We start from the raw sequence: 21634 nt of genomic DNA, 5'->3' as shown, positions 1-21634 counted from the left end.
TAGTGAGAGTTTTGAGATAAATTGTTTCATGATTATTCAAAATTAAGATTCAGGCATATCTATTTTTAAAGAATTCTTGGTCATTCGATGTAGATGTACCTAGTAATTTATCCAAATCCACGAATATCTAATGTCGTATTTATTTCATTGCATTTAGTCGCCCTATGCAATATAAAAATATGTTATTTTTTCGATGGTAAATGGAAATTTGTACACAATCATACCCATGGCTGTCATATAACTTTCCTTTTTAGTGTTATACAAGGATGTTTCATCATTAAGTTGTATTTATTTATTACATTAGTGACATCTAATGCACATTTATACCATCGTTTTATCTTTATATGGTATAACATAACTGTCGTTCTAACAATGAAGAATTATTTTTTTTGATTTATCTTTGAGCTCCGTATTTTGAACCAGGTTCGTGTATTAATCAGAACTTAACTTACTAGTTAGTCAAAGGCAACATAATAAAAAATACACAAAATTATAATGTTAATGCCCCCTTGGCAATTATTATTATTGATTTTTTGTACTTTATACAAATGACCACGATCAAAGTATGAAAATAATTAGGCTATCTAATGAAGTGTCATCATGGTATTTTTTTAAATATGGTTATAAATTATTCGGTGCTTCAAATTAAACAATATTAAAGCTGAACACCACTCGTATATAAGCACCGTCACCCAGGTATATCCAACCTTCGATTTCGTTACAACTAAATGCACACCTGAAACTCATGGCCGACGTGAAGTATTCCTTTGGCGGTCTTCGGATTTTACGCATGTATTTCTTATTTTATGTGCATATTCTTTTTGAAAATAATGCATTACCCTGTTATTTGATGTTGATATATTCTTAACTTGAAAAACTGCGTAAATTTTAATAATTTCACTGCGAGCAAGTAACACGGTGATGTAAGATGTACAGTGAACGTCCACACAGGTGAGACTTCTACAGTGAAATACTCTTAACTTTTTAAAAGAAATTTTCGGCTTATATGGGGGTTGTAAGAGTAGCGGTTATAAAAGAGAAATATGGCAGACGGTACCTATTTACGAGCGGTGCACAGGGGCATCGTAACCGCTCTACACTCTATGATATATATATATATATATATATATATATATATATATATATATATATATATATATATATATATATATATATATATATAATACACAAGGTGTTATTATTTATATATATACGTCATAGAGTGTAGAGCGGATACGATGCCCCTGTGAGCGGTGTTCAGCTTTAATAGTCAGTTATAAGTATCCTAAATTACAAGAATTTTTATTTTCTTCATATAAATTATCAGTTACCTTATAAAATTTTGATAAATGAAGAACTGGGCTATCAATACTCTCTCTTTGATTGTTTATTTAAATACCGTTTGCACACATAGACACTTGACGTTATGAATATTTTTTCCCACAATGGAAAAAAGTTCACTACCTACCGATTTATACTAGAAGGTATATATTTTTCATAATGATAAATTAATATAACGTTAGGTGCCCTTGTTTGCATAGTAAAACTATCTCCCTATGCTCTCATCCAAAGAATATACGTCAACTAGAAAATGTAAAAAAAAATTGTATGCGGAGTCAAAGAGAGGCCCCCTCCAAAAAAGAATAAAGGAAAAGAACAGAAGAAAAGGAATGCATGCACTCTGATGAAAAGAGTCTATTTTCCTAAAATATCTAAGCAAGTCTTACTTTTTCAAATCCAGATACATTTTAATATCATCTCTTATAATAATGTAAGGAAAGATTTTAGACATTTGCTCATCTTCAATGCTTCGTATTTCACAACAAGGTATACCATCTGGTGTATTATTTTGAGCACCGTGGTGCTCTTTAGGAATCTTCTAATGATGAGCAGGACTTTAGATGAGGTGAAAAATTTCACTCAAGTTTTTGCGTGGGGATTCGTGAACTAGGTTTTTGTTCAATGGCCTTTTGTATTTTTGGAGGTAGCACTCTTAAGTTATGTTAAGTTACCCCCCCCCCCCCCCCCCCCTTTGCCAATGTTATATGCTCGTTATGATGGATTCAATTACAAATTGCTTTCTTGCTGGTGATTTCATTCCTGAAACTGGACATACTTGAGATGGTGACCATCTCAAAGGGCCCGCTTAAATTCAGAAATGAACATTAGGAAATACAGCATTTATGAAGACTTGCATTGACCTTAACCTATGACATTTTTCATTTAACATAGAACTTTGACTCAAACTCATTGTAAACCTCTAAAGCATACGTTTGCTTTAATCTGAGCAAGATTGATCTAAAGGGAAAGAATTTATGGGTCAAAACTGGATTTTGAAGATATCAATTACGATCTTCACTTTTGACCTAAAAGATATGGTTCAAGGTCACAACAAACTCTTTACCGGAAAGCTCTGTTTTTGTGAAGAAAGCACTAGATAGGGCTACGAAAGGAAAATATATGGTCTGGGGAAAAGATATATAATTACCTTGACCTTTGACTTAAAACTTTGTGCAAGGAACATGCACACCTTTTCACCAAAGACACTCGGAAAGAGAATATGTAATGATTTTCCACATTATTCTGCTGTGATCTTAACCTTAGAAACTTTGTTCATGGTTTGCCCAAATGCACTCTGTTAGTAAATTATGAGCCAAATTGAGCCAAAGAGAGATTTTTGTGGTATTTCTCTTAAGAATACTGAAAAATAAATAAACTTTATTTCGTAGGAATTACACTGTTGTTAATCAAATATATCAAGAATAATGTATGTCGCCTACTCTTCACATGTATTGTCGAAGTGTTTGGGTATTTCCAAACGTTTCTAACCCCCTTTAATGTTGTAGCTTGTCATTAGTAATTGTTTGCTTGCGTACAATACCTCTGGTAAACTGAATTTATTTCTAACTACACCAGTAGGTCTTTGGATACTTTCTGGTGAACTTCCTTTGCTTCGAAATCACGATCCCCGCACCATATGGGCATTTGTACACGGTGAATACTATAATCAAAACCTTCAAACTCCTTTTTTTGTTCTCCTTCAGAAGGAAGTGGATATGTCATTGTCACCTATATTATGAATATTTTGAACTAAAAAGGCATAATTTCTTGAAATTTGAGAAATCATTCTCTTATGTTACGTTTTGAAGAATGATATATTGATAAATGATCGGTAGGAGGCATAACATAAAAACGTAAAAAAGGTTTTGTTTATTAACACCAATTGAGATATTAATGTGTTAGACAGGGAATTTAAAAAAGATTTTCAGCAAAAAACGCGGTGTATAATTGTATTAGTATTTCAGCTGCACGTGGGAATGTAAATTGTCTTAGAAATTCAACGACCCCCCGCCTTTTTTAAAATTCCTGTCCGTTCCGTTGCTACGTATATGTACATCTTAATACATGTATATATTTCTGTTTAAAAGCGATAGCCAAAGGTATTAACTTAACTGCACACTACTTTATCACCCCCCCCCCTTCCTTCACTACCCCCCCCCCCCCAAAAAAAATAAATGATAGGCCTAATGATGATTAAAATATGACGAAAACATTAATGTTAGGCATCAGTTTGTACTGGCTGTAGTTGTTTGACAGAAATGACATTATGATATGTGACTGACGGGAGATATTTTTTATATGTAAAGGTAGATAATTTAAACTGTTAGATGTGTTGTACATGATATCAGAACTTAAATTTGAAAAGTTGCTATTATAATAGAATCTATCGCAACAAAACACTAGAGAAATAAAAGCAGAATTACAAGCAAAAATGACAGGAATATTTCCTGATGTTTTGAAAATTTTGAATAGCATTGTCCGCCTAAGGCAGTGATTGTATCCTCCCGAGAAGTGTGGAACTCTTACAAAAATGAATACTGTTAAAATCCGGTATTTTCAGCCCCATGTCAAGAACAAAAAATATTTTTCCCTTATTTATTTAACCTTGATACCATACAGTTGTTGTTTTTTAAACAAATAATTCCAGGTATTTGTTAATCCATGTATTAAGTAGGATATAAGTTATCATTTAAGGTGGATCGAATGCTGCACAAAAATTTTAACATGTGGATGTTAAATCGCTTTAGAAGGTCTGATCTCACCGCTTCTGGCAATGCTAGTTATTAAATATCTAGACCGATATGATGATCTTGACAATATTAAGCATTTTTAATGTTTTATATATATATATATATATATATATATATATATATATATATATATATATATATATATATATATATATATATATCTAAAGACCTATATGACAGCAAAAAGACACATGAATTTGCATTTTGTTATGAACTGTATCAATTTGTACTGGCAAATTTTGCAAAAAATCATTTTCGAGCGCATATAATATAATCATCTGATCTACTATAGGGTTTAAGAAAGATTTTCAGAGCAATTGTTATTAAGTAAAGGACCCCCCCCCCAAAAAAAAAGTAATGTCAGAAAAGATATATCATTTGTCCATCAGCAATGTTTCGTATTTCAGAACAAGGTGTATCAGGTTGTATAATTTTGAGTATCGTGGTTCTATAGGAAATAGGCGTCGGAAGCGGGAAGGAGAGAGAGATCGGGGCTTAGCTCTCCTCCCCAACGTTTTGCTTTAACATAAACATTACCACTACTAGTATTCTTTTTTCTGATTTCTTAAAAGTCTAGCCCTCCCTTCCCTTTCCACTTTCAAATTGCTTCCGACGCCACTAGTAGGGGAAGCTTTAAATGATGAGCGGGGCTTTAGATATGGTGGAAAAAAATCACTCCCGTTTTCTCGTTGGGAATCGTTAACTAGGTTTGTGTTTGATGACCTTTTGTATTTTGGGGGTAGCGCTCTTAAGTTGTGTTACTAAATTTTCCACTTTTTGCCAATGCTATATGCTCGTTTTGATTTATTCTTTCTTGGTCATTTCATTCCTGAAACTGGACATTATTGAGATGGTGACTTTTCTCAAAGGGCACCAATCAAATAATGGACATTAGGATGAAAATCATTTCAGAAGACTTTCTTTCATTTTAACCTTTGAATTAAAAAATGTTCAGTTGGCATAGAACGTTAATTCAAACTCAATGATAGTGCAAACCTCTTAGGCATACTTTCGCTTTAATCCGAGAAAGATTGGGCCACAGGGGAAGATTTTATGGTCTAAAACATGATTTTAAGGAAAATAAAGAAGAAAATATAAAATCTGGTAAAATTGATGTAGTCTAATATGACATTGAACCTCGACCTAAAAGCTTTGTTCAAGGTAGCTGCACACCCTTTGATCAAAGGCACTCTGTTGGTGAAGTATGAACCATATTGGACTGTTTTAATACTATGACCTAATTTCTCCGCTTCAAAATCACCAATTATGGTCGCCGTATATGCGATTGTACACGATGAATACGACATTACAACTTTCACTATCAATTTTTATATAAAAAAAAAAAATTCAGAAGAAAGTGGAAAGGCCATTGTCTCCTATAATATTAAAACTTTGAACTATAAAGTGTCAGTTTCTTGGTATTTGAGGATTCCATGTCTATCACATCTATATGCCATCATCATTTCTTTATCTTTTGTTACGTTTGAAAGATTGGCCTCCCAGTACCAATTTAATAAATTATCGGTAGGAGGCACAACTTTAACGTAAATAAAGGTTAAGTTCATTAACAACAATTGAAATATTGATGTAGAAGACAGGGAATTTTTAAATTTTCGAAATGATTTCCCTGAAAAAAAGAGAAGGTTTATCATTGTATTAATAGAGAGATTGAGATTTAAAACGTGTACGGGTGAGCGTACGTTTGTTAAAACTACACGTACACGTTTTATCTTTTGTTACATTTGAAAGATTGGCCTCCCAGTACCAATTTAATAAATTATCGGTAGGAGGCACAACTTTAACGTGAATAAAGGTTAAGTTCATTAACAACAATTAAGTATTGAATCCTTATTTTTTTAATGATATAGTCTCATAACTGCAACGGTGTGTGCATACAAATTGAATAACGCGCGTTAGCGCCTTATGAAAATTTGTTTGCACACACCGTTGCAGTTATGAGACTACATCTTTCAAAAAATAAGGATTTAATGCTTATATTTACATTTTTGTTACCTTCTTGTCTTGTACGCAAATGCGAATTATACCTTAAAATTATTGTATATTTAATACAAATTTTCATAACGCGCGTTAGCGCGTTATGAAAATTTGTTTGCACACACCGTTGCAGTTATGAGACTATATCTTTCAAAAAATAAGGATTTAATGCTTATATTTACATTTTTGTTACCTTCTTGTCTTGTACGCAAATGCGAATTATACCTTAAAATTATTATATTATCCTATGGGTAAGTTCAAATAAATGGAAGAGCCACAGTAACAGCCACAAGCGTGATCTTTGATTTTCGCTTGGACGTTGTATTTATTAGCGTTAAACGTTTGTGACGTCACAATTAAAACTCGTGATTTAACCTATTAGTACCCTGTCTGTGTTATGGTGCTATATCTGCAGTAGCTTTACATGCAAAATATATGTGGAATGTAAATATTTGAAATATTGATGTAGAAGACAGGGAATTTTTAAATTTTCGAAATGATTTCCCTGAAAAAAAGGGAAGGTTTATCATTGTATTAATAAAGAGATTAAGATTTAAAACGTGTACGGGTACGCGTACGTTTGTTAAAACTACACGTACACGTTTTTGTAATTAATCATTTGAGATTCCTTAATTTGTAGGATATAAACGTGTACGTAAAACGACGCAGTTTTGTGACATGATTTAATTTAGTTAATTCCAAATAAATGGTAAATTTCTTATCAATTTTCATGCAAATGAAGTTTAAATATCTATAGAATACCGTATTGCGATTTAACATGGTGGTATCCAATGGTGGTATACGTAAAACTTTTAATACTACTTTTTATTCTTCTTCATATGTGGAATGATCATTTACTGTTACTTATAACAGCGATGCTTCGAACTAAAGAGCGGCAAGTTCTTGGAGTTTGAGAATTCCATGTCTATCACATCTCCATGTCATCGTGTAACGATTTTCTATTTTCGTTACGTTTTAAAGATTGATGAAATAGAGTATCGCTAGGGGGCATAACTTCAATACGTAAGAAAATATTAAGTTCGTGACAACATTTGAAATATTAATGTGGTAGACAGGGGATTTTTTAAAAAATTTATAAGATTCCCCGCCATATAAATGAGACAGTGCGTCATTATTATATCAATATTTCAGGTGCCTGTGGAAAAAACATCTGTCTTCGACGCAGACGACCTTCTACCTTTCTAAATGCCTGTCCGTCCTATTGCTACGTATATGTACATCTTAATGCATGTATATGTTTCTCTTTATAAACAATAACCAAAATAACTTTACTTGTATGCTGACTAAATTTAACCTCCAAAAATGATGGAAATGAAAATAATTAAAATATGAAGAAAAATTATTTTTAGTGTTTTGTATTGTTTATTCTGCACTGGTATTATTTTCGACCTGCACCTTGATTTATTGATGGACAGATTTCAAACAAATTATGGTATTGTCTGGGTTTTTTTTTTTTTTTTTTTTTTTGCTTCTATTTGATCAACGTGTGCTACACTTATAATGGGGAAAATAGTTCTTGAATGACACTCGCTTGGTGTGACTATGTCTGCTCTTTCAGCTCTACTGACGTAGATCAGTTACCTATCTGTCGTGGCTGTAATCCAAAGTAGAAGAAAATAATTAATATACTTTTAAATAATTTATACAACTTTATTCGAAGAAGCGTCGCATGGAAGTGCTATAAACCAACATTCACCAGTTACAAAAGTTTCTTATAGTTACGTATAATAAGTCTAAAATCTGGTGACCGTTATAGAGATATAAACAATCATAAAAAAAATAACATCTAAATTAACTGTTTTACAAAATTATTATAGTTAACACAAAAGAAAAACATTTCAAATCTATCTATACCGAAATAAAATAATCAACGATAAACAATAGAGGAAATTCGAACTTGGTACATCATTATATAAAACTTTAATAAAACATAAGCGATTACTAATATATTGAAAGATAAGGATCTAAATAACATCAGCATAATAATGTGACCTTATTCCTTTGTCTAAACGTAATGAACACTTACAATTTACTCGAAACATATTTCCCGTACTTGTTTCCCAAAATAATAACTTTTATTTACCTCCTTTACTAAAGAGTCGTTTTGATAATAATGGCGCTAAATTTAAATTATGATTTGCCACGCATCAAATGCAATAAACAAATATATTAAACCAAACTTTAATCTACAACTACTAAATTCAAAACTACTTTTACTACACATTCCTTAACAAAAACTATAAAGGAACGCAACGGTTTTCCAATTAAATAAAGACCATTAGATAATGTAAATAATGACTTATTTCATGCATAACAAAGCTCAAATTTAGAAACTTGATTATAAAAGTAAAAAACATTTATGCAAACATACATAAAATATATAACAGTGAATTATTATAATATCTTTTGCAGTTGGAACTTTTACCAACTAGCAATTAGAAATAAACTAAAGATAGACATACCTGTAATCCAAAGTAGATGAAAATAATTAATATACTTTAAATAATTTATATAAGTTTATTCGAAGCGTCGCATGGAAGTGACCAAGGGAGGTCAGATTTCCAGCGACGACCCTACGCCTTTGGATTACAGGTTATTGACCAATCAAAATTTAGTATTAAAATTACGGAGATATCAAATGTGCGAAAATTGACCATTTTAGGAATAAACCTTTTTATGACAAAACACGTGACTTTCAAAGCTAGCCCATCTAATTGCTAAATCTCAACACAGCTGTACACTGCTGTGGGCTAAGCCAACATTTACCTCAAAAAGTAGAAAATACAATATTACATAATTGATTAAGCCTCCATCGGACCAGGCCGGATATTAAAGGCTGATAAGTAAACAATTTACACACGATACAAAAGAACATCTGTTAAGTGGACATGCCAGGGATTACTCGGTTTACACCTTTAAACACTTTGTAAAAAAACTAGTTACTAAATAAACAACACCATGTCCAGCAGAATTTCTGTCATTTGTTTAACATTTGACATTTGAATGAGTCAAAGAAAACTCAAAGATAAATTAGAAAAAGACAGTAAATAATTCAACAACTTAACTAAATTATATCTTTGCAAATTTAGTAAAAATATCTGTTGAAAAATAATTAGTTGTATAATACTGAATTTCCTTTCTTGAATATATCTGATTAAATTTTTTGTTATGACTACTTTAAAGTAGTCATAACAACAAATTTAATTTTTAAATAAATTTGTGGAAAGACAGTATTATCATAATGGAATTCTTCCCCTATATTATAAATGCAATTTACATATCTGAAATTAATATATTGTCTCTCTGACAATAATAGTATTGCTGGGCATCAGTTTACAGTCACTTTGGCTATAGTTGCTTGACAAGAAAGACAACTTTCTGTCACCGAATATCAGGATTGGATCTTTTCTATACGTGAAGGCAGATTTTGTTATTGATATACGTGATATCAAAATTAGAATAAAACTTTCTTTTCAAATATTATTTCCAAAGTTTCTACAATATTGACTAAAAATTAAACGCTACAAAACACTAAAAAGATGTACATGTATGCTAGAAATGATAAAACGTAAAATGCAAAATTTCGAGATGTTTTGAAAATATTTGAAAGTTTTGTTACCCTTAAAGTATTGTGTACAAAATTAAAAAAAAAATATATTATCTTTCACCTTAACATTTTCAATAAGGTATTATTGTATATAAATAAATTATAAATAGTCATATGTTCATTTACGGCCTTATTAATTATGATTAACAAATTAACATCACGGAGAAAAACACGATTCATGAAAATAAATCAATACCAAACGACTCGTAAAATAAATACGATATAAACCATCAATCATACTATATAATGAATCAACAATTTATAGATGAAACCAATCAACCAGCACATTATTAAAAAAAAATTTCACAACATGAAGTAAACATTCAAATAAAAAAAAATAATGGATATATATCCTTCTCACGACTCTGCAGCTGAGACCGAAAAGCCATCTTGCTCAATGATTGATATACTAGTAGTACAGGACGAGTATTCCGCCCATTTTTTTACGAGTTATTTCTTAATTCCTGCCGAACTTCTTTTGAGTATCATTGTTTACTTCGACATGTTACTGGCCGTGCATCAGTAGCTGAAACTTAGATATTGAAAAAATATAAGTTTCTTTTCGATGTTATATAAATCATAAAAGAAAAATACCATACACTACATAATTCTTATCGATTCAATTTGTTTTTAATTTTAACTTTTTTTTAATTCAAAGTTTTTAAATTTTCTTAAACCTCAAAACTAGAGATACTGTGAGCAAGCTCACAAATAATATCCCCTCCCCCTCCTCGTTAAGAAAAAATCATAACTCAAGTATTTTTCATTTTAAGAAAATGATGGATGCCATCTTATTAACCATGCAATTCTATCTATGACAACTGCTCTATTTATTTAATTGTTAATGCTAATATAAGTACACAAAACAATTTGTATTCTTTGAATTGCATTTTATTTCAACTTAACTGTTAATGCATGAAGACATTTGCATCATTATGATAACAAACAAGACTGGAACGGTTATCAACCTGTTAAGCAGCCATTCGATGTTTTAAATTTTGGTGCACCGAGCGCAGTTATTTTCCGAATAGGCTTTTCCTTTTTTTCAAAAAAGATAAAGTACATCGAGACGGGCCATTTCAGAGGGGCGGACGGAGAAAATGATATAACAACTAAATGTATGTGGCCTGACAAACCTAAGCTATGCGTAAAATTTTACCTTTTAATTATTTCCATTAATACAAGACATGAGACAAACAGGAATTAAGCCTTTTTTTAACAACGGCCTTGAACTTGCCGAAATGACCTTGAGTCAAGTTCATAACACACCTTTGGGTCATAAGCAATCTCAGTGTGAAGTAATGACTTCCAATGTTTCTACATAAAAAGATATAAACAGGATACAAATTTTACACTTTTCCTATCAGTGACCTTGATATTGCCTTGATAATGCCAAAATGACCTTGGGTCAATGTCATGACACACCCTAAGATAATAAGCAATCTTTGTGTGAAGTACTTAGAACCTCCAATGTTTCTCCATAAGAAAGACATGGACCGGACACTAATATTGCACAGACAGACGGACGGACGAAGTTTAGGGGTGGAGGTATAGAAAATTTTATTACTGAACTCCGTAGAAAGAAGCAGTTTGATTGGTCCAGACGTTGGTCCACACTTGCTGCACCAGCCAGCGCACAGGAAGGATATCTGAGAACCGTCAGCTGATCTGATGAAGTCTTTCATTTCAGCCTTATAATCGAAAGTTAATCCAAATGTTATCTGAAATCGGTATTGATTTACTGGATATTAATCATCGAATAACATATTTTTCCAGACTTACATCATAAATGTTTTCTATAAAATCTAAGATAGTCACTGATGATGAAATAATCAAATATACGTATGCTACATGAAATCCTGCGCAAGCGCGGGAATTAACACTACACATAAATATAGTAAACTGCTTAATATGATAAACCAGATTGTTTTAGAATCATTTTTGTATATAATATGTCCGATGGTGTTTTTTTTCGTTGCCTTCTTAACCTAAACGTTGAAATTGAAATTGAAATGCAGAATATCGTGAGTCTAAAGGAGTGGGGAGTGAACTGAAATTGTTTATCATTACATGTGCGTGTCCTTAAGAGAGGAGTCTTCTCTGGTTTTCGACTTGTCAAAAGTGAATTTGATAAATGTTTATTAAATCAAGATTAAAGGAAATCAAAATATCACATTCTTCTTCCTTTTACTATAGTACAACTTGGCATAAAAATAGTAATCAAAGTTTGTAATGTGAGAAGGACTATCTTTTTGGCGGAACATTGGCGTGGGAAAATATAACATGGGTTTTTTTGGTTTTTTTTTTTTTTGCATTTCAGAATTGGTGTAGATTGATGAGTGTATTTAGCATTTATAAAGCAATAAATTTTTATAAGGGATTTTTTTCAACTAATGTGAACTAATGATGAGATACTTGGGTTTCAGAATATGCCTTTGAACTATGATTTGCCTAACAAATTACATTATTATTAATGCGCTCATTCTTTAAGTAGATTTGTGTGACAAAATCACTTAACGAGGCCGAGTACAGAACGAGTACGCACGCTTTCGCGCAGCGTTTCATTTGTATTGTGACGTCATCTTTTTGCTTGGTTGACGCCATGGGGCGATAGTTTCAACTGCAGATATTCAGCGAAATTTGTTGAAAATGGCTCGTTTAATGCGTAAAATTAATGTTATATTGTGGAATAAACATAACTGTCTCGAAGTATAAGCTATATTTGGGCTCGGGTAAAAAACGTGAAGAGGGTTCAGCAAGCCTAGCCCTCTGTCACGTTTTCTTAACCCGCCTAAATATAGCTTAATTCATATATTTCAAGACAGTAACCATGTAATTTATAATATGTAAACGGTGTGACCGTTGGACCGAGCGCAGATTTAACACAGTGCAGTTTGAATCTATTTAAAACGCAAAAAGTAGGATCCGCCAGCATGGTTGCTTACTCAAATCATTCGTCAAAGTTAAACTAAACGTCGCGTGCTCAGTCTACATTTTGACGTCATATTTCAGACGTAAAACGTTCAAGTTTTGTCTTCGGAAATAGCCGAAGAGATCGATCTAGAGTTACGTGATTCCGAATTCTTTTTTATTTCTTCTTTTATTGTTCATCAATTTAATTCATATGAATGCCCATGTAATAAAATTAAAAACTTTATTCAGAATCTAAAAGATCATTTTCTTGACGTTAATGTTTTTATTTTCCATCTGATAATTTGATAAGACATACACAGAACAAGTCGTGTTTCTTGATTGAAGCACTATTGAAACTTATCTGGTTTCCTTTTTAATTTCTTTTAATTCAAATTACCTTCTATTGAAACACTGGAACTTATTTAATCGAATTTAGGGGTAATAAACATCGATAAGTACCAGTCAATCAATGATCGAACTCACTTTTTAAAAACAAAATGGCTGCCAATATGGCGGCGCCCAGGGCTGGAAGAAAATTTTTTTGGCCTTAGTACCCCTGATTCAACTTTCATTTTTCACTGATTTTCTTATATATACATGTTACCATTAACCCTCGCTTCGCGAGGCGGGCTTCGCCCGCCTCTCGCTGCGCTCGGTATTAATGACCCTTAATATGTGATGTTATATATTTTTTTATTACTTAAATATGTCTGAATGCTTTAATAATACTATAAAGATCACCTTTTCCGCGTTTGTCAAATAAAAAATAGCCATTATCTGACAAATCTGGGAAATTGGGCATACAAAAATCAACTTTGATAAGACCCCTGGAACAAACCAGGAGGTAAAAGGTTTTTTATATTTGACCATTTGATGCCTTTTAGCAGTAACTTTAATATGTAGAACAGAAAAAGAAATCCCTAGGGCAGAAGTTTAAAAAAATTTGCAAAATAGATACATTTAAAGCGAAATCCCATAGGGTCCTATGTTAAAGATTAACAAACTTTGAGATGACCCCCTAAACAAACGGTGTGGTAAATGTCTTATTTTTTAATCTCAAAATAATAATTATATCAGTAGAAATTCAGGTAAAAAATTTCATTAAAAAATCTAGGGCAGAACTAATTAGACCCGGCCTCGTTAAATAAGAACTTTTTGGGGAAAAAATAGGGGAATGGGGTCAAATTGGCTCATTTTCTTTAATAACTTTTTAAAGTTTTTATGTTCAAAGGTTGTCTGTCCAAGTTATCTGCTAACGATGCATAATCAATTCGTCCTACAATTTTCGCCTTTACGTGAATTGGTCAATCTGCGTTATTGGTTACCTCATTCTGGTAAGTTCTATCTATTAAACATAAATACACGCGTTAAAGGATATTTATCACGTTTCCAATTTTTTAATAATTAAACTTTGAGTACTAAAACCGTCATCCCTCAATTTTTTTTCTATTTAAAAAAATAATAGTTTGGAAGTTACAGCTTGTCAAAGTTCAAATCTCGCAATATGCATATTTTAATACCAGCCACTGTTCGTGCCATTGCTGTGACGTAATAGGTGACGTAATAGGTGTCAAATCAGTTCAAGCGAAAAGGTGAGAAAACACTTGTTGTGTTTGCATCGGCTAAAGAATTGGCTATATAATTTTATTTATTCCACATTTGTTATAGCTTAACTTTTATGCACATCTTAATAAGTTCCCGTAAATTTATTCACTAGCTACGTAATCACTTAATATTATTTCATTGCAATGATAGATTTTGATACAAATTACCCCTGTCTACCACCTTACTTTCATTTATGCTATTTCGGGTTTGTTTATCGAAAATAAAAGTAGGTTTTTAATTTCACAATAATTATTTATCAATTAAATTTAATCCAAACTAACGGACATCATCACAAAGGTGATGAAATACCAAAGGTGTTAGTAAATACTCTGGTGCAGGCATTAGATGTAGTTTATTTACAAAATGTCCCATATAATAGATATATATATATATATATATATATATATATATATATATATATATATATATATATATATATATATATATATATATATATATATATATATATATATATATATATATATATATATATTAAAAGAATACTCTCGATCTTACATTAGGGTCTACAATCAACCCAGTCCCTCTGGTGTCAATGACTGCGTGTCCAAAATGAGGACAGGGATCAAGACGGTACGGCCCGTTACAATCGTCGGATTCTCCATACTTAATTGTGGGCGATCCCGTTACGGACGTGAAAGTGTAGTCTCCTCCAACAACTTCCATGTCCTGCAATACAACAAATAAGCTGTATATGTGTATTTAATGCAATTATACCAAAATTTGTTACACAAGTAACAATATATGAAACTACAGTGAATTTAGTTAATTTGCATACTATATTGAAATATATACATTCATTTTAGACCGAAATATTTGGAAATGTTATTCGTCATGTAAACAAGCTAGGTTGTGCTTTAACCAGTATTTAGTTTTGAAATTCACCTATGACATAAAACAGGATTTCCGCAGAGTTTACAATAACGGCAAATGTCTTCAATTTCATTTCACCATGATATATTCACATAACAAGTTGTACTTTAAAAAACGTGCCCGCAAGTGTGTATGTGCGACTATTTCGTGCAAAAAAACAAGCATAAAATCAATTCAATATTCAATATAAAGAAATGGTACCAGGTTTTTCAGTTTTATTTTCTTTTAGATAAATTTTTAAAAGTTTTTTTTTTCATCTTATTCTTTAAAAAGTCCTGCATTGTTTCTAAAAGGATTCTTCATCTATAATTCATACGAATAAACATATTCTAAATATTTAGCTGAGTTTTGAAAAAAGAATATTGTTTAAAGCAATGAAGAGTTAGCAAATAATCAACAAATATGTTTAACGCATGGGTGCATATTATTCCATTTATAAACTCAGCATTATTTACCTAAAAATACACCAGGAAAATATCTGAACATTGAATGACGTCAAAATACCTGTAATGTTATTTTTTTTTTAAACAGTCAAAGTCTTACGATAATTCGATATGTATTAATTTAAATTTAGACTATAAATAGAATTTTAAGAAGTTAAAATGTTAAGACAACCTCTATCTGTATTTTGATTTTGGTAAACTCCACTCGTTTTAAAGGAGGTTTCATACTGGACTGGCATGCTATAGAAGTATTTATCAAGTTTGAGCTGTCGTGTTGAAAGAAGCTGTTCATGTTCTTTAAGGTGATGAAATGAGATGGTTCCGTTGCGAGAGTGTGACAAAAGACCTTGGTTCGTTTTCCATCGGTAGCAGTTGGATAAATCCAAAACTCCCCATTTGTAGTAATGTCAGAGCAAATTTTAACATCAAGACATGACTTTGGGGCTACAAAGAAAGGATATTATCATATTTTTTTCGCAGAAAAAAATAAGAGTACATATTTTTAAATATATTGCTTGTAAATAGTTAACTTCAGAGTTTTTAAAACACTTTTTGACACTGAAACAAATTCATTTCTGATATAATATGATCCAAATCTAGCGCTTCCTAACTTTCTTTCAAGAAGAAAATTTGCATCACTTAACGGTCTCTATAAAAAGAAATAGTCATGACCATTTACTTTGATATATCAATATTAAAAAGAATTGGTTTTATATTAATTAAAGTTAAAGTATATTTAAAAGAGATGAAAATTGATTAAAAAATATAAATATAGATGACGTTGTTTAACTTGACCTTTGACTTTTTGATATGACCTTGAAATTTTGTGGGAAAAAATCCTAAATACTGGTAGTGGCTGAGTTCAAATTTTAGGTATTTACTATGAAATAACAGACGTTACACATTTTAGCTCACCGAGACGAAGTCGGGGGAGCTAATGCAATACCCCCAGCGTCGGCGTCTTGTGTTTTTAGTGTTTTGAAGCAGGTTCTGTATCAAATTATTACTTGTCCTATCTCAACTACACTTGCATGGATGATGTATCTGGACCTACTTATTTCACCAAACTTGCGTAAATGGTTCTTCTCATGATATTTATGCACATGACAGAATTAAATGCTGAATCTGATCACGAGGCATAGGTTTTGTGTGTTGGATGAGGTTAAAGCTTTTGGAGCTGGTTAAAGTTTTTGGAATAGGTGCCCTTTGATGACCATATCTCAGTTTAATTCAATTCTACTGGTTCAAATTCACCATACTTGCATGGATTGTGTGTCTTATGATACTTATGAATTCGACAGGCTTGAATGCTGAAAATGATCCATATGTTTTTAATGCAGGTTGAGGTTAAGGTTTTTGGGGCTGGTAAAATTTGTTTAAAGCAGGTGCCTTTTGATGACTGCACCTAAGTAATAACTGGCCCTAACTTCACCAAACTCATTCATTTGATGGTGCTTCTCGTGATACTGATTCACTACACATCCTGGGATTCTGAATCTGAGCCATAGATTTTGGATGTTCGATCAGGTTAGGGTTTTCAGAACTGGTTTAAGTTTTTGAAGCATGTTCCCGTTGATAGATAAATTTTAGCTATCATTGGCCCAATCTTTACCAAATTTAGATTTATGATAAAGCTTTTGATATGAAGGCACTCCACAGGTTATGATACTGAATTTTAGCCATAGGTTTTGAATGTTGGAGGAGATTAAAGTTTTTGAAGCTAGTCACTACTATATAACAGTTTTATTTAATATAACTATGTGAATGAACTTATTAGCTTCAGATCCTGGGAGGGATTTTGATTATCTTGATGCTTAGGCAGGTTAAAGCTTTTAGCAGAACTCAAATTCTGTTAGGGTCTTGGGAATGGTTAAAAAAGGAATTAAGTTTGTTCATACCTAGTCGGACTTTAAAGAGTTTTTATGATAACAATGTGTGTGTAAAAAGAGATACCCTCATATACATAGCTTTATCTTAGCCATCTTGATGCTGAGGCAGGTGTAAGTTTTTTTAGTCATCAAGTACAGGTTTGATTGTTGTTTGGTTAATTTAACTTTGGATATAAGACATAGTGCTAGACCCAGATAGAGTGCCTAATGTTATCACTGATGCTAAGTAATAAATCTTGTCCTAGTGGCTACACCACTCCAACCTGCATGAAGGATGTAATTGTTGCTATACAATTTCATAATTCCTATTCCCATGATATTAAATCATATGATATGATAATGTATCATATGTTATGATATTGTATCATATGATATCGTAAAATATTAAATGATATATAATATTATTGTATCATTTTGTAGATCATTCGAAGCTAGTGTAAGGAATTGTACTAAACGAGTTCTCTGAATTTTAAGTTAAACACAATATATTTACTGTATATGTTTTTTATTTATAAAGTACCATTATTTGTTAATCAATCAAAATTGATTCAGGGAATTGCAATAAAAAATTCTCTAAACTTTAAGTAAAACAAAATGTTTCTTCATTAGATATGAATTTCAAATGTACCAGTCAGTCTGTAAATTAATTAAAATAAAACACAAATGATTCAGATGACTGAAATAAAATGATATCAGAAATTTAAATTTAAAAGCAATCTTTCCTGTTTATTTGAGGACTGAAAGCGGTTTAGATTAAAAAAGATTTCCAGAAAGTGACCATTTTACATGTTTTTCTTAGATTTTGTGATTTCATACATAATAATAAAGGCTTGATATAAATATACTTATAAAGAAATAAAGTCAAGTTTATACGAACAGAATCCCACTGACAACTAATGAATAAGTATTTGCTCAGGAAAGTAAAATATATGATTGAAAATCTGGCAAATGTACCAATAACGATACATTTTCATTTAACTGAAATATTTCAATTGCAAACATTTTATATCTAAGATTTTAAAACTTCTTTCCCTTTACCAAAATGAATTTGTAAATGAGATAATGAAGCATAACATAATTATAGAAGGTCTTTTAGCTTCGAGCTTATTGCTAGGTCTAGCAATTAATATGTTCTCTTTGAATATAGCCAAAATGCCATTTATAAGAGCCTTTTTCATGGGCACAATATATCAATACAATATTAGCAATACGTACACAACCATACGATGCTATATAAAATTTAATAGGGCCTGTTTGAGAGGGTAACATTTCTTCCAAAAAGGCACTATTTTTTATTATACTGAATGTCTTAATTATAACGAAAACTTCACAGTTTCTTTAATGGAATGACGTGAATTCTACGGCGAACCGTACGTGCATAATTTGCGCCCATTTAACAATTCGTTTTGTAACGCGTTGCCAAGTGTGTTGCTAACGCTGGGGCAATGGAAAGGATAATAAACTGTGTCTTAACTAATCAGATTTCAGTATTTAACATAAAAATATACAAAAATATGATATCAAATGGCACTATATGATTGCCCCCGTGAGAAAAGTTTATATATGGCCATTATTCTTATTAACTAATGGTGAAGATAAATGGGCGAAATCCGACCAAAAATCTACACAATAAGATATTTTAAAACGTTAGCGAATCAAATTTTAAATGAATTTTAAACATTTTTTTTTTAAATTGCATTTGTAAAATGTAGAAACCGATATGATCAAAATTTCATAATTAGAATGCCTGTTGGTCTGTTTGTATAATAAAGCGTGTTTTAACAATTATGCTTTTGAAGGTTGAAATTCCATTGTGTAGGCACTCACTGGTTTTGTTATGACTTCAGATCTCAATAAAATGATACAAAAATATGGAATTTGTTATGGTTTTATTTTAATTATCCCCTTTTAAATTAATCTCATCAAGAACAGAGATCATCTGTTTAAAGGAAAAGAACAATGTTTATATTTTAAAGCGTACAAAAATTGGATTTTTCTTTTACCTTATAATATATAGTCAAAATATATTCAAAAATATAGGACAATATATCATGCAATATAAGGTCTTAAATATAAACGAATTTGTATATAATGCATTCTTCAAAAGCCTGCAATCTGTGGGGTTTTTTCTTCAAAGAATAAATAACTTTATGCAAAATTGACAAAGAGTTAAAATATAGAATGTTTTGTTTATTTTATTTATCTATATCAGTATCAAAATCTTTTATAAACTTCACATGATCACTTATATCTGTTATCATGAATTTAACAAACAAGGAACTATTCGCTTGAATGACTCTTTTTGTTTTCAATTTGTTTTCAATTTTTTCGTAAGTTTTGATCAATTCTTGAGTTTTTTAATCAACAAGACTTTTAAGGTATAATTTGCATAAAAAAATAACAATAACTTTTATCAAGGGGCTACCGTAAAGTGAATGTTTTCTTATGAAAACTAGAATGTTGAAAACAATGTAAAGAAAACTTTAAACATTGCTCAACGCTTTTAAATTTCATTACAATTTATGACAAACAAAAATTAATTAAGAAAACTACAACCGGACAGAAAGGATTGAAGAGGGTCATATAAATTCAAGCTGTTAAGTATGCCGGTCCTTTTAACTTGATAAATAAGCAACTATTTCCATTTCTGCCACTTTCTAATAGTCATAAAACAATTATCAAATAAAGAAACAGCCTAATATATGAAGTTAATTAAATTGAGGTCAATACATCTACATGTACTTGCCTATGTATAACATAGTCATATTTTCATTGTATATTTAATGATCGCTACCTTCATAACACGCATGATTCATCAAGGAATGCATTTAAATGTTTATATTTACATCTCTCTTTTAACAAATTGATAAATTGATCGTAAAAAGTGAGTAAAATTCACTAAATTACTGTTCATGTACATCAGTACTTTTGCTAAAAGAAACAGCAAAATCGTCTCCTGTGCGAAATTCAATCTATTTATTATTATGATTATTTTAAGAATTAACTATAAATTTCGGTAAGAAATAGAGGGAAGTAGATGTAAATATATCATAATACAAATACCCCATCGTGAGCTTCTGTTGTCGAGGACCCAGTAGTAGTCGATACTTCCATTGCCGTCGCTGTCGTAAATAATGTTGAAGATGTGACACGACTGAAAAGCTCTGTTATATAATAACGACAGGCAGCTTGGTTCCTGAGCACACTTCATATAACACTCAGAAAAACGAGAAAGAAACCCGGACCATATTGCCATGGAGAGCTCAATAAGGTCTGGCCTTGAGGCAGTCTTCTTTAAAGAAAGTATATCTGGAAAGACACGATATAATTTTTTTTCTTGTTAAAAAAGCTTCGTTTGAAACTTTTAATCAAATGCAGAAAAAAATCCATGTTCGTATCTAGTATCTTTCAAAATACAGGTGTGTCGATCTTTTTGATCTGGGTTGCATACCTTGATAGCTTTATAGTATAGAATATAATTTTAAAGTGATTTATAAAGAGAGAGAGAGAGAGAGAGAGAGAGAGAGAGAGAGAGAGAGAGAATCAATGACGCATTGAAAATAAGTAAAATTGGATGGGCAATTTTTAAGAAACATTTTTGCAGCTACTAGCATCGAAATCCGATAAGTAGTGTGACCTTTTTGTGATAATCATAAACGTGTTGTAGTGTGCCTCACTAATTTCATGAGGAACTGACGATAGAAATTATATGCATTTTAGCGGCAAAAAAAGATCACTTGTAAAATCGAATGCAGAATTGAAAAATGAAGACACATAAAAAATGTATTATTACAGAACATGGAAATTTCGTTCAAAGCATTTTTGGTTATTGTCCTATAGTTCACCATCCATTTTTTTAACAAGGCGATGTGTTAAAAAAAAAAATTGCGAATTGACATATTGATATACACATAAAAATAAACTTGAAGGACAAATGAAATGTTTAAGCGCTAAATAATCAATTTCTGGCCAAAATCAACCATAGAACAAATGAAATATTTTAGAGTGTTTGGTTGTTTAATAATGTATCAATTCATTTTTTGAGGCCGAAAACATTTTACTAAAATGCCTATGTTGTAAAAAGTTACTTACGCAATGATTTGGATACAAGCACTTTAAAATAAAATCTTAAGTCCAAAAAGTACTCTACTGAGTACCCTACCAAATCACCACCTCAAC

At 31.3% G+C, this 21634-nt stretch overlaps 1 protein-coding gene across 1 annotated transcript; it reads right to left on the bottom strand.

Moving 5' to 3' along the window:
* Window positions 1-10104: 10104 nt before the first annotated feature.
* Window positions 10105-21307, bottom strand: LOC128182143 (A disintegrin and metalloproteinase with thrombospondin motifs 9-like). Its single transcript, XM_052850754.1, has 6 exons — window positions 21301-21307; window positions 20519-20764; window positions 15739-16010; window positions 14749-14919; window positions 11282-11435; window positions 10105-10246 (listed from the first exon to the last, which is right to left on the bottom strand). The coding sequence occupies exons 1-6, from the start codon at window positions 21305-21307 to the stop codon at window positions 10200-10202; spliced, it is 897 nt and encodes a 298-aa protein (XP_052706714.1). The 3' UTR covers window positions 10105-10199.
* Window positions 21308-21634: the final 327 nt, after the last annotated feature.

The sequence above is a fragment of the Crassostrea angulata genome, chromosome 4 (genome assembly GCF_025612915.1).
Source record: "Crassostrea angulata isolate pt1a10 chromosome 4, ASM2561291v2, whole genome shotgun sequence".
Taxonomy (NCBI): domain Eukaryota; kingdom Metazoa; phylum Mollusca; class Bivalvia; order Ostreida; family Ostreidae; genus Magallana; species Magallana angulata.
The sequence above is the reverse complement of the archived record's forward strand: the minus strand, read 5'-3'. Positions and strand labels throughout refer to the sequence as shown.